The 13,893-nt window shown below is 37.5% G+C and overlaps 1 protein-coding gene across 1 annotated transcript in view; it reads right to left on the reverse strand.

The window, feature by feature from the left end:
• Positions 1-359: 359 nt before the first annotated feature.
• LOC126180377 (sodium/hydrogen exchanger 7) overlaps positions 360-13,893 on the reverse strand; it is a 156,528-nt gene continuing 142,994 nt past the window's right edge. Inside the window, exon 15 of the mRNA XM_049924689.1 lies at positions 360-3,262. Within this exon, the coding sequence (XP_049780646.1) occupies positions 3,167-3,262 (96 nt within the window). The 3' untranslated portion in view covers positions 360-3,166. The remainder of the gene's footprint in view (positions 3,263-13,893) is intronic.

Here is a 13,893-nt window from a genome sequence, read left to right on the forward strand (position 1 = left end):
TGTTTGTTTGTGTGTCTATCGACCTGCCTGCACTTTCGTTTGGTAAGTCACATCATCTTTGTTTTTAGAATATATATAATGCTACTTCTAATTTGTGTTATCTCTGTTAGCAGAACAAAGAAATATATATATACAATACAAACCAGTAGTAGTATTATATATATCCTATGCTATATATAACTAATCATTGCATGTACAGCACTTGCTAATGACAACTGAGTATATATCCATAAAAGAAACCTTATGCTGATTTCATTTAAGTACATATAAAGTATGTAATCATATTATTACATATTATTATTATGAAATAACGTCATTGGCACAGGCTAAAAAATGTTATGTTTAAGGCAAGCAAAATTATAATGATATGAAAAATCACATACATATAATGAGACTAGTCCAATAAAATAAACTACTTCCAACAAGCAGCTTACATCAAACAATTACTTGTTAATAGTACATACTTACTTTTTATATAAGCTGCAAAGTACCAAATGTACAATACATGTATTACCTGTGTAAACAAATCTCTAAGTTGAAATAACTTTTAGTATTGTAGTAGGTTAAAATATAAACAGACATGTCCTGGTTAAAAGTACTGTTGATGTATGTGCCATGTAATATTGTATTTTAATATAAATGTGAAAGAAACTGAGTTAACCCTTTAAGTGACAATGGCAAATATATGTACACCACTGGTAAATAACTGGAATTACCATGCATAATTTTTTTCTGATTCACTGATGAATATTTTATCACCCCATACACAACAGCAGACTTAAAAATACGCAATAAATTGGGCTGGATTATTCACTACTATTCCCAAAGAGTACATACTGACATGTATTTTATTGTTCTTCTGAAGAAAAAAAAAACTTTTTGCCACTTAAAGTGCTAATATACAGAAAATAGCTTTTGTGACTCCTTACATTATATATTTGTAGCACTGAACAAATGGTTATCAAATTATCAAGAATTGTGCAATAATTGTTGCATGATAATATTGTTATATTATTTCCCCTCATATTTTCGCATACCAATCATGGAAAACCAACTGCAAGTGATATCTGTAATTAGTGACAATATGGTATTTTCCTGCTACATTAGAGACCTCAATTTAAGGAAAACAAGTTTAATAATTACTAAGTTTAAATTATATTTCCACAATTTTCAATAATTTATAAACCTTACCAAAGCTATTTAAAAAATTATGTAAGATGATAGCCACACTTATCAACTGGTAGACAGCAGAAATAATTGGAATTTTAAAGTATTAATTATAATGCATCTGAAAGACAATACACTGGCATCTTAGTTAAAAAAAATTCTCTTTAAACACTATAGTTCTTGGCACTCATCTTTACACTTATCTATACTATTTTTTTCATCTTATATTGATAAATGTGTGCATAGATGGTTATCTCAAGAATAACAGTTCAGCACTAGTGAGCAGTTACCTGTGTGCTGTGCTTAGTCTTTCCCATTGGAACAGAACTGTATACTAATGGTTCACTTATTTTACTCTCAATTTTATTTCATTATCAAACAGCAAATCAGCACAATTTTATATAAGAAACCAGGTACATTTACAGAAAATCTGTAAAGAGATCCCTATTGTAGTTTTCTAATTGCAGCTGAATAACTATTAGGAATAATTTAATTTTGCTATAACAGAAGTGTTAAACTGACAACTTGACTTTGAGAAGTAAAAACTTCTGTTAACAGAAGTACAAAGTGTTCAATAAATCTGCAGTGGTAACCTCAAATGAAAAGTTGAAGATATAAACATGCACAGAAACCTGTCTCATCTATGATTATGAATAGTTCAGAGAAACTTATCCTAAATAAAGAATGTAATAGCTCCTGTAAAGGATCAGATTCCAGATGTTCTGTGCATTAAGCTGTGATGGTCCACTCTGAATCCGAAGTCACAAGACAACCTGCCTCTCTGACATTATATTTATTTCTATGTCTACAAGGAATCTATTATTATAAACTGGTTGTATACTGAAATAAACTGTAAACTGTACCAATAAAATATTAGTTTTACTAAAGGAGAAAAATATTTGGTTGCTGCAAATAATGGTCGCACTGCTAAATGGAAGCAGAGGACAATTGAAAAATTTGAATGAAAATTTAAGAACACTTCTAATGTAAATTAAAACTGCTGGTGATGAAAACTACAGTACGGAAAAAAAAGTAAATAAATAAATAAAATAAACTTTGGCATTATTCATCTATTATGACATGAGTGAGCTGCATGCAGCCTCTTTCTGCTAGTACAGTGAAGTATATAAAACGTCTCCTCAATGAGAGTAATAGATAAGAAAATTAAATCAGCCTTTAATACTGACTTACATCCAATTTAGGATTTATATTACACCTTCACAAATGAAAAAAGAAGACTTAATGCAGTATTACAGCCGAAATTATGTTTTTCTGTTCCAGCACAACTGTCATATATTTCCAAAGTCATTAAATATTCACGAAGAAACTTCCTGCTACTTTCTTTGCACATACCACATTGCAGATGACAAAACCCCACCAGAATCAATGCTTTAATAAGAATGTATTTTCGAATGACTCAGAGTTTTCTTTCTATTTTGCTGCCTGACATATTTTTCATATTTTAATGTCTGTTATAACAAACATTAGCTGACAACACAGAGTAAAGTATGGTTAATAGATATTTTTAATTACAAGTGATAAAAATGTGTTCATAATAAAGAAGAATATTTTAGTAAAACAAACTTTAACACTTTTGAATTATATTAATTTTGTTTCCAGTAAATTGTGTGATAAATGTTTTAGAGTTCTTAAATGATTCTTGTACTGAGCTACATGAGCAACAGTGTGCAAATTCAGTTGCCAAGTATAACAGCATTAACCACAAGCTGCAAGTACACAAATTTCCCTAACAAATGAGAGTGAGGCAACATTTCACATGCAGTTGTTTACAGAACATGTTATGAAACACTTCTGAACTGATATCAAGCACAGTTGAAGGCAAAATTATAGTGCAGTGAACTGTGTCTAACATGTCTGTTTGGTCTTTGCTTAAAGAACTTCACGCAGGATACACACATTTTATATTCTAGGAATAATCACAAAACAATACTGTTGTGTTCTTCTTATTTCACAGCCTTCCTGATACTTCCTAATCAGATTAAATATTATTTCCACCAGGTCCAGGGATTCGAACACGTGTGTCCACTACACGACTGCCAAGGCCTAAATCACCAGATATTGTCACACTGTCACTCTGTTGACAAAGAGATAAGTGACAATAAGGAAAAACATATTATACAAAATCAAAAATTTTACATCCTCAACAAATAAAATTACAGAAAAAAAGTATGTAGTTTTGTTTATCCCTCATGAGCAACAATATCTGAACCAGAATATTAGTGTTCTTTCTGGTAAAGGTGGTAATTTTTCAGTGAAGTAAGAGCACATTAAAGACAGATTTAGTGTAATTTTTCCTCCTGCTTTTCAAAACTCTGAATTTAGTAGCGACTTGTAATTTCATCAATAAATTTGTCATCATACTATTCACTGGTGTGAAAGATGAACAACAGAAAAAGAACAGTGATAACTATCTGTTTGACAGTAACAACAGGGGAACAAATGACAAATCCATACAGAAATGAAAAAAATAATGTTTCTGTAATCATTAGCATTCAACATCAGGAAGACATTATACTTTGTATGTTGCAAAAGAGTGGTCATTTGGAAAGGATTACTAATACTGCTATATATACTACTCTTATGGTATTTGTATCATCTGGCATACTCTCTGGTGAAACAGCAATTCCAATAACTTTGTTGTACATGATTCCATCATATACTTCAGCTTGACTCTTGTCACTTCTCTCAAATGCATATCAGCTGTTACAGATATTTCAAGGCTGCTATTGAAACTGAAATGCAGTGTAAATTTGGCTGCAAACAAAACAGCTTACTTGAAATCAATATTGGATACATATTTCTAAATAAACTGATACAGGATGATGATATTGTATAAGCTTTTAACCATCACTGATACTTTCTATGAAGGTGTTTTTTTTCCTGAGGCTGCATAATAAACAGCAGAAAAGACTGCTATTTGCTGGAATAGAAACTCCACTCAAAGAGTACAGTTTATGTGCTAGAAAACAGTATGTGCAAACAGCTTCAGTGTGGCAAAATCAGTATTTTCAGTGAATTTGTTTTAAGCATTTCTTGCCATTAAGGAAGCATCATCATAAATGACAGCTCTAATTATTTATCTCAATGCTAGTGTATACAGTTGTGACTCCAGTAAAGCAGTCGTCTTTCAAGCTTAGCCTAAAGTTTTCATTTATTGTGTTGAAAGTTTAGTCCACTCATTTGTCATAATGTAAAATAAAATTAAGTATGAAATCACATTCTTATACTTTTATACAGGTGCTCTGGGCATTATTTGTTTTTCCACCTCCCACACCCTCTCCCCAAATAATTCAAAGTATGCTCACAAATTCTGTACATTTCATTAATGGAGAGGTGGGAACTGTGAGAAGATAGTGTACATGAATCTAACATACTTTAGGTAATGTTTGACTGCACCCAACAATCAGCATAAAAACACAATTTATTTTGAGTGCTGCTACAGCAATAGTGGGACATAAAGTAAGGCGAGCCCAGACTGGGCCAAATCACTGGCCTGAATTGGCTACTGGTACTGTACATCAAACTTCAGTATGAATAAGCATGATCCCCATTGCAAAAGTTCCTCTCTTATGTCCATCCCACCTTGATGATTGCTGAAATATTTATCCCCATCCTTTCCTTTTCTTCCTTTAGATTTTCTAATTTTCCACAGTGCCTTTGTAGCTAACATTCCACGTTTAATTATCATTCTTTTTTGTCTGATTACTTCTTCTGAAGCAGTCCCTGCCTAGAGCTCTGAATAGGTGACTATTTTACCTTGTGACTATTTTACCAAGGATGAAGCATTCCTGATATGGACAGAAAATTGCCAAGATTCAGTTTGATAAGGAGGTGTGAAAGAGTAGTAATTGGTAAAAGTGAACATGAATTGAGGCAGTACTTAATAAAATGCATAAATCTCATAACTGATGGCTATAGGATTAGTTTTCAAGGGTTGGATGAATTTTACCATCTAAGATGTAGAATAGATAAAGAAGGAAGACATGGGAAATACATAGTGGCCAAGAATGCACAAGTCAAAAAGGCATTATTTAAACAGAAAAAGCTGTTAATATTCAAACTGTATGGTTGTGCAACCTAGACAGTGGGGAAGACTGAAATGATTTGATTAGAAGCAGTTTAAATTTAGTGTTACAGGAGACTGGAAGATTGGAAGTATCGACAAGCAAGGAATGAAGATGTCCTCGAGTGAGTTAATATGAAAAATGGCCTAGTAAAAAACATAATGAACCAAAGAAGTTCAAAGGGTGGGCAAATATTGCAATATAAGCTGTTGCTGAAAACTGTGATGGAAGGAGTGGTGCAAGGAAAGAATGGCAGGGGCAGGTCTGGATATGAGTATGCAAGGCAGATCATTGATAGTATGGGATGCAGCAGTTCTGCTGAGATGAAAAGGGCAGGTGCCAAACACCAGAAATGAAGAACTGCATCAGATCAATGTTAAGATTGATGAACAAAGCAACATGATACATCAACCATCATGGGTGTGGTTTTTTTACCTACCTTTCACATCTGTTTTGTTTATTTGAGTCCCAACCTCTGCCTCAATAACATAATGCAAAACATAATAAGAGTTTATGCAACTTGCAGACAAAATGAAGTTCACGACATTTCTTCCCTCAGACAAGGAGATAAGGTGACAGGACGAGCACCCAGCACAGAAGCAAATGCTGAATTCTTGATGATAAAAGAGTTAGTTACGCACCTGTAATGCAAATGAAGATAGGGAAACACAAATTGAGAGCTTTAACCATGTTGAAGATTTTGAATGCATATATAGTTCATGCTGTTTTTGTTTTGACTAGAACATTCATTAGATGTGAATTCAGTATTAACAGAAGGATCCAAATATTTCAGAAACACTCAACACATAGACAAGCATTTGCTTGGTATGTCTCAGAATGATGATGAGGAATGTCAATATGGATGAATGAAATCAGAGTAAATCTATGGTTACAAGTGCAACGTTTTTATGCTTCATCTCAGTTGGTTGCAGTTGCTTTGATTGCTCTCATGAAAATACTAAAACATATGACAGATGATTCTATTTCCTACTTCTGAAATGATGATATATTTAACACAGTAATGGTGTACACTTCCCAAAACTGAAAAATAATACAATTTGTTTATTGGTGAATTTTTTCTGGATTTTTTCAAAAGCAAGACATGCTTAAATAATGTTAAACAACACTGGAAACTTTTCTGTCTCTTTTTTGTAGAAGTTTAAAAAGATAAATTTAATCATAACATTACAAAATATGAGATGTGACAATCAAAGAATTGGACTGGTGCTACAGAACATTTTATTGGTCACCAGTTAAATGACACAGTTTATCATTTTCAATGCACTCTCTGTCCTGATCCCTACAATGCTCAATATGAATTTCCCATTTTTCAAAGTACTGCTGGAAGTCCGCTGCTGTCAGCTTGTTGAGAATCTCCATTGCTTTTGCTTTCACCACTTCCAGTTGTCAAATCTGGTCTCCTTAAGGATACAGGATACTTTTCTGGCTCAATATTATGTAAAAATCAACACCTATTTCTTTCAGACACTGTTTATAATGTATATGTTTCACAGATTTTTGTTGATATCAGGTAATGCAGCACACTTTCTAAACAAATTAGAAGTATTTTGAATATTTTTGAACCTGCTTAGGGTTATTAAAAAAATGACAAAGAAATTGATGCATTTTTTTCAAAAATGCTTCTTCAAAATGAGGTACCATTTAATCCAATGTTGTACATTTTAAGGAAACCAAATTTTTACCAGATATGCATGACATGATGGCTGAGGTACTAGACCTATTTAATTCCACCTATTATGTGTATTACAAGGACAAAAAAATATCACACCTTACATTTTAATTTTTCAAATTTTTTTCCTAATAAAAATGTTATTTTTTCTATAATGTAGTTGATTCTGCAATAAAGCTTAGGTCTACTACGTAAGTATGGACTATTGCATGTTACAGAAAAAAATTAGAGTAATTCTTTATAAATTTTAGGAAATATTTGTACCTGAATTCTGAAAAATACAACTTGCAGGAAATTGTGAGTGAGGATATGAGTCCAAACAAACTGTGCCTCAGAACATTCCTGAAACATAGTCTTCATCCTGCAGCATTTCACCATCTTCAGGTGTCCACTTGGCATTCTTTTTAGCACTTCTCACTTTTTTGGTAACTTGAAGAACAAATCATTCAGCTTCATGCACTCATTGTCTGTCAAACACAAGCAATTGATCTTCCATATTACAGCCACATTTAATGCTTAAATTTCTCAGGACTTCCAACCTTCCTATCACTCCATCACTGAAACATACCACTGCATCTACTACACAAACTTTTAATGTATTTAGTCCTACAAAAACATTCTTGGGTGATCTTTCCCATATGCAATGGTTGAAACTTTCATTTGTATTCTGAGTGCCCCCATGAAGACATTTACTAAGCAAAACAGGTCACTCAGGTCTCTAAAAATTGGTTTTATTTCATTCATAACAGGCTCAGGAAGAGAATGCTTATGGTGGTATATTTGACCATTTTCTTTTGCTTTTTGCTACCCACACCAAGGATCTGCTCCTTTGGGGCAAAGTACATGAACAGGGTGGACATCTGTGGACAACTTAGGTCCATACAGCTTTTCTAATTGCTGTAACATCATTCAGAGATGTAGTTCGCCTAATGGCCAGTCCATATTTACTCTGAAGAAGGTCTATTTCAGTTTCTGTCAACCTGCCTCAGCCAGACAGAGATTTTCCATCAGGTAGCAACTTTCATTTATCTTTGTAGCTTCCTCAATCTAGCACCCATCCTCTTTTGCACATGTCAACAACATTTCAGTTTTATTACCAATGTATCACCATAAACATTGAACTCATTAATTTTACTACAAGCTTTACAGTCCCCATCACCTACGTACTTCGTATATCTAACTTTATAAACAGGCAGTGACCTCTTAAATATTTTTAGAGCTCCATCACACTCCATACCTCCACTGTAACCATCATAATTCTTAGAACATTAATGTTCAATACATCCTTCAGTGTTGCCATGGCAGGTGTGGCAGTACTTAGATAAGCACTCAATATCAACAACTTTTCCATTCTCCAGGGAAACAGAACTTACAACACCATTCAAGAAACAATGTCCTCAATGTTGCCATGTCTCATCAAGTGCAACAGCAATGTCCCTGGTTCCACTAATATTTATAGTTTCTTCTATTGCACGTTTCAGAGATGCTTTTATGTACTTGCTGAACCTACTGGGAGGACAAGAAAGGTCCATCAAACTACAAAACGTTTGAGCAGCCTTTTTTCCTTTTCCTATTGCACATATTGCATGCAGTAACTTCAAATTCACATCATATGAATTATGCACAATGTTTGAAGTGATTTTCAAGGTAGATTTGTTGCAGGATCTACATAGAACAACTAGTTTTGAAACTAAACCCTTCCTGCTACTTTGCTGTTCAGTTATTTCCAGACAGCCTACACCATCACATTGTTTACATTTCACCACTTCCTTTACCAAAGAAGATAAGATGTCCACATCAACAACAACAAATCCATTACAAACAGTGTCATTGTTAACACAAAAATTTGAATCACCACGAGGCGTGCCATGTGGGAGTTTCTTCCCTAAAGAACTGATACATAGGTTACTTTCAACGCTGTGGCTTGCCTTGTTTGTCAATTGGTTACCACGGAATTTCCTTTTGTTAAATTTATTGATGCATGGTATAGTTCATATTTATTGCACACAAAAGGATATGTACTTCCACAAGTATATGTAGCACTTGAGCAACAAACATTCAGTAACATATTAACAAACTGTTTTAACAAAACAAAAGTAAATACTAGCAAAGAAAATCATTTACAGACATTAGAAATCTACACTGTTACCAACATATACAATGTATAATACATATAATAACTGGAAACATATATATATATATATATATATATATATATATATATATATATATAAAAAATAGAAGGAAACATTCCACGTGGGGGAAAAAATATATCTAAAAACAAAGATGATGTGACTTACCAAACGAAAGTGCTGGCACGTCAATAGACACACAAACAAACACAAACATACACACAAAATTCTAGCTTTCGCAACCAACGGTTGCCTCGTCAGGAAAGAGGGAAGGAGAGGGAAAGATGAAAGGATTTGGGTTTTAAGGGAGAGGGCAAGGGGTCACTCCAATCCCGGGAGCGGAAAGACCTACCCTAGGGGGAAAAAAGGACGGGTATACACTCGCACACACACACATATCCATCCACACATATACAGAGGCAAAGAGTTTGGGCAGAGATGTCAGTCGAGGCGGAAGTGCAGAGGCAAAGATGTTGTTGAATGACAGGTGAGGTATGAGTGGCGGCAACTTGAAATTAGAAGAGATTGAGGCCTGGTGGATAACGGGAAGAGAGGATATATTGAAGAGCAAGTTCCCATCTCCGGAGTTCGGATAGGTTGGTGTTAGTGGGAAGTATCCAGATAACCCGGACGGCGTAACACTGTGCCAGGATGTGCTGGCCAAGCACCAAGGCATGTTTAGCCACAGGGTGATCCTCATTGCCAACAAACACTGTCTGCCTGTGTCCATTCATGCGAATGGACAGTTTGTTGCTTGTCATTCCCACGTAGAATGCGTCACAGTGTAGGCAGGTCAGTTGGTAGATCACATGGATGCTTTCACACGTGGCTCTGCCGTTGATCGTGTACACCTTCCGGGTTACAGGACTGGAGTAGGTGGTGGTGGGAGGGTGCATGGGACAGGTTTTACACCGGGGGCGGTTACAAGGGTAGGAGCCAGAGGGTAGGGAAGGTGGTTTGGGGATTTCATAGGGATGAACTAAGAGGTTACGAAGGTTAGGTGGACGGCGGAAAGACACTCTTGGTGGAGTGGGGAGGATTTCATGAAGGATGGATCTCATTTCAGGGCAGGATTTGAGGAAGTCGTATCCCTGCTGGAGAGCCACATTCAGAGTCTGGTCCAGTCCCGGAAAGTATCCTGTCACAAGTGGGGCACTTTTGTGGTTCTTCTGTGGGAGGTTCTGGGTTTGAGAGGATGAGGAAGTCGCTCTGGTTATTTGCTTCTCTACCAGGTCGGGAGGGCAGTTGCGGGATGTGAAAGCTGTTGTCAGGTTGTTGGTGTAATGGTTCAGGGATTCCAGACTGGAGCAGATTCGTTTGCCATGAAGACCTAGACTGTAGGGAAGGGGCCGTTTGATGTGGAATGGGTGGCAGCTGTCATAATGGAGGTACTGTTGCTTGTTGGTGGGTTTGATGTGGACGGACGTGTGAAGCTTCTGGCTTTCGCGGCCGGCGGTTGCCTCGTCGGGGGGGGGGGGGGGGGATTTGGGTTTTGGGGGAGAGGGTGGGGGGTCGTTCCGGTCCCAGGGGTGGGGGGACTTGAGGGGGGGGGGAGGGGCGGGTGTGCGCTCGTGCGCGCATGCATGTCCGTCCGCGCATGTGCGGATGCAGGCGGACATATACAGAGGCAAAACTCTTTGCGATGCATTTCAAAATCATATGAATAATCGATAGAGCAACGTGTGCTGGATGCTAGGCGCTTTGTGAAACAAGGTTTTTTTCCTCAAGAAATTTCCGCCTGGGGCAGATACCCCGGTTTGCCCACGTCCCCTAGATCCGGGCCTTTTACGTATGCGTTAATCTGGCAGTTTGGGTGCGCCAGTAAAATTTTTCTGGGTAGCAGCTGGCCGCTTGCTGCTACTTCTTATACAGCTAACAGCTACACTTCCATCACCAGAAGCGGGAGAAGGTAATACTCATACGTGACTCAACTGCACAAACGAATCTGATGTAAACAACTGTGACGTCACATTCATCGGAGGCAATTTGTTGTTATGAAGAATTGCATAGTCTTCTCAAAGGCTTTGACACATTCTGCTGTTGGCAGGTGCTTGTATGAGCACTGTATTTTGTGTCATTAATGGCGAATTTCCTTTGCAACTTCAGTTTTATTTTTGTCCCCCCCCCCCCCCCCCTCTCGTTCATGTTTTATTGCTGCGCTATTATTGTTCAGTAGTGAGATACAGTAATATCCATTATTAGAGTATCAGTTCTTACCAGTCAAAATTATAAAAATTTAACGGAAAACTAAAGCAATGAAAAATTCCCGGAATTCTAAAAAACTCACTGGTTTTTCCTAGTTTTCTGCCAGATGAAAAAATTCTTGGGTTTTTTCCGAATCTCCCTGATGATTAAAGTCTCTACCGATGATTACAGTATGATTGAGGAACTTACGTACAAGTGAACTGAGTTTCTCTCTATAAAGTTTTCATTTATTTCAGAAGATGAGTCTGGTGGGCAAGAGAAGGATCCAATTATCATTTTATGCATAATCCCTGATACTAAGTTTCGCCCAAACAATCTCAATTTCTATCTTGCTGGAGTTGAGTTTCTCGTCTACTGTGACAAATACACCACCTCCATTTCCTATCCTTTCGATATAAACTTCAATTGTCCCCAAGAATCTCACTACTATCAGCTGTCTGTCCACATGAATGGCCACTGACAAACTGTGGCCAAGAAACAAGTGGATCACCCTGTTGCTGAACACACTGCCAAATATGATAGCCTTCATTTCAATGATTGCTTCCCACCAACAAAAGCTTTTCTGAATAGCGCAGGTAGGGACTTTCTCCGCAATACATCCTTCGTTCCCGTACCCTCCTGGCCTCAACCTTTGTTAGTCACTGTATTCCCCCACCCAGCCCCTTCCCTGTTCCCATTCCAGCACAACACAGCCATCTTTTCACCACAACACCCAGTCTTTTTATTTTATTTCTCTCATTTTCCTCTACTTTCCCCCCCCCCCCTTCCACCTAAACTGCAGCACCTCACTGTCCACCACCCCCACAATACAGCCCTCCCCGGCCCACATTCTTTCTTACCCCACCCAGTCACCACTCTCATCATGCACAGGTGCTGTTGTTCGTGGTGGGGTTTCAGTTGCCTGAGACTGAAGTCATGTGTGTGAATTTGGTTTGTGTGTGTGTGGGTGGTACTAACAAAAGCCTTAATGTCCAAAAGCTATATTGTGGGAATCTTTTTGTTATGCCTATCTGAGACTCAACATCACCGCTACAATATAGTAGCAACTTTCCTTCTCATAATACTGTTACATTCTGTCCTGGATTTTCCATTGTTTGGTTTTTGCTATCAGTTTCAGATTTCACCCAGCTTACTGTACCTAGTATTATGTGAGCTCCACTGCTTGTCATGAGCGCTTCAAACTCTGGCACTTTGTTGCGAATGCTGCGGCAATTTACCATTAGGATTTTAATACCCTCACCTGCCGGAGGAATTTCTTTCGATCTTACATTGATACTTAAGGGCTTCCTGCAGCTATCATTATCTGGATTGGATAGAGAGTAGTCTAATCTTTTTTTTTTTTTTAAAAAAAAAAAACTTGTGTGCTACCCACACACTGTCAGTACCTTAGTAGCAGCCTCTGATGTGTAGTGAACACCTGACCCATTTAGGGGGACCCCACAGTTCTCAGCCCTATGGTGCAAGTCCAGGAAGTCACAGCGCAGCCATTGAGACTTCTGAAGTCTCTGGTTCAGTCTTTCCACTCGACTCAGAATCAAGGACGACAATCAGTTCTGGGGACATTGCTGCAAATTGTGAGCTTTGTTGAAACTCCTTGTGCAAGGCTTGTCTTCTCAACCTTTTCTTGCAGTTGCTGAAATGACCCAAGAATGACCTTGGAGCCCAGATGATAGGTATCATTTGTTACAACATGTGCCACAATCTGCAGTTGGTTGCACCCTGTTCCCTCAATGGCTGATGGAATAGCCGCTGCAACATGTTGGTTGAGGCCTTCAGGCATATATAGTGAGTGCACCTGGTGTCCTTTCCTGTCCCTTGCTGCCATTTCGCTAATGGATACCATCATTTGCTGTTTGTCTGAACTGCCTTGCCTTTTGCGTTTGCCTCCTCCTGACATCAGACAAAACAGGTCTCGGAAACTGACATACGGCCAGGAGAGCGGTGTACTGACCACATGCCCCTCCATTACCGCATTCAGTGACGCCTATGGGCTGAAGATGACACGGCGGCCGGTCGGTACCATTGAGCCTTCATGGCCTGTTCGGGAGGAGGAGTACTTTCTGCAGGGCAGAACTATAGTTGTTAGCAAACTCAGAAAAAAAAAGAGTTAATTTATGATAAATACAGATAATATATTGGGCTATTCCTCTTTAAGGGAAAACTGGATGCAACCCAATACCAGTACGTTGGTTAGGAAATCTGCTACAATAACTAAATCACAAACGTCGATTTGCTACAAACTACTTGTAGATTATGCAAAGGACAATGGTAGCTTCCGAAAATTTTCAAGAAACGCACGTCTATTTGCGTTGATATGCAATGTAGTTCAGGGGTGATGTATTCTTTGGCATTTTGGCATAACTGTGAACCACAAACGCTGTTTTGCTACAAAATAATTTATGTGCCCAAAACACTAGTACCGGTAACTCATGAAAACATAGTTTTGTAAGCGTCCAAAAATTCTCAGAATAACTTATTTCTCATGTAACTGCATAATGAAATCAAAGAATTATTGTTTTGAGCAAGGACAGATCTATTGATACAACCAAAGAAAGATTACGCAGAAACGACATGAACAGTAAAATTTGAGAATCTAGAACTTTAAATCGGCACA

The sequence above is a fragment of the Schistocerca cancellata genome, chromosome 1, assembly GCF_023864275.1.
Source record: "Schistocerca cancellata isolate TAMUIC-IGC-003103 chromosome 1, iqSchCanc2.1, whole genome shotgun sequence".
Taxonomy (NCBI): Eukaryota; Metazoa; Arthropoda; class Insecta; order Orthoptera; family Acrididae; genus Schistocerca; species Schistocerca cancellata.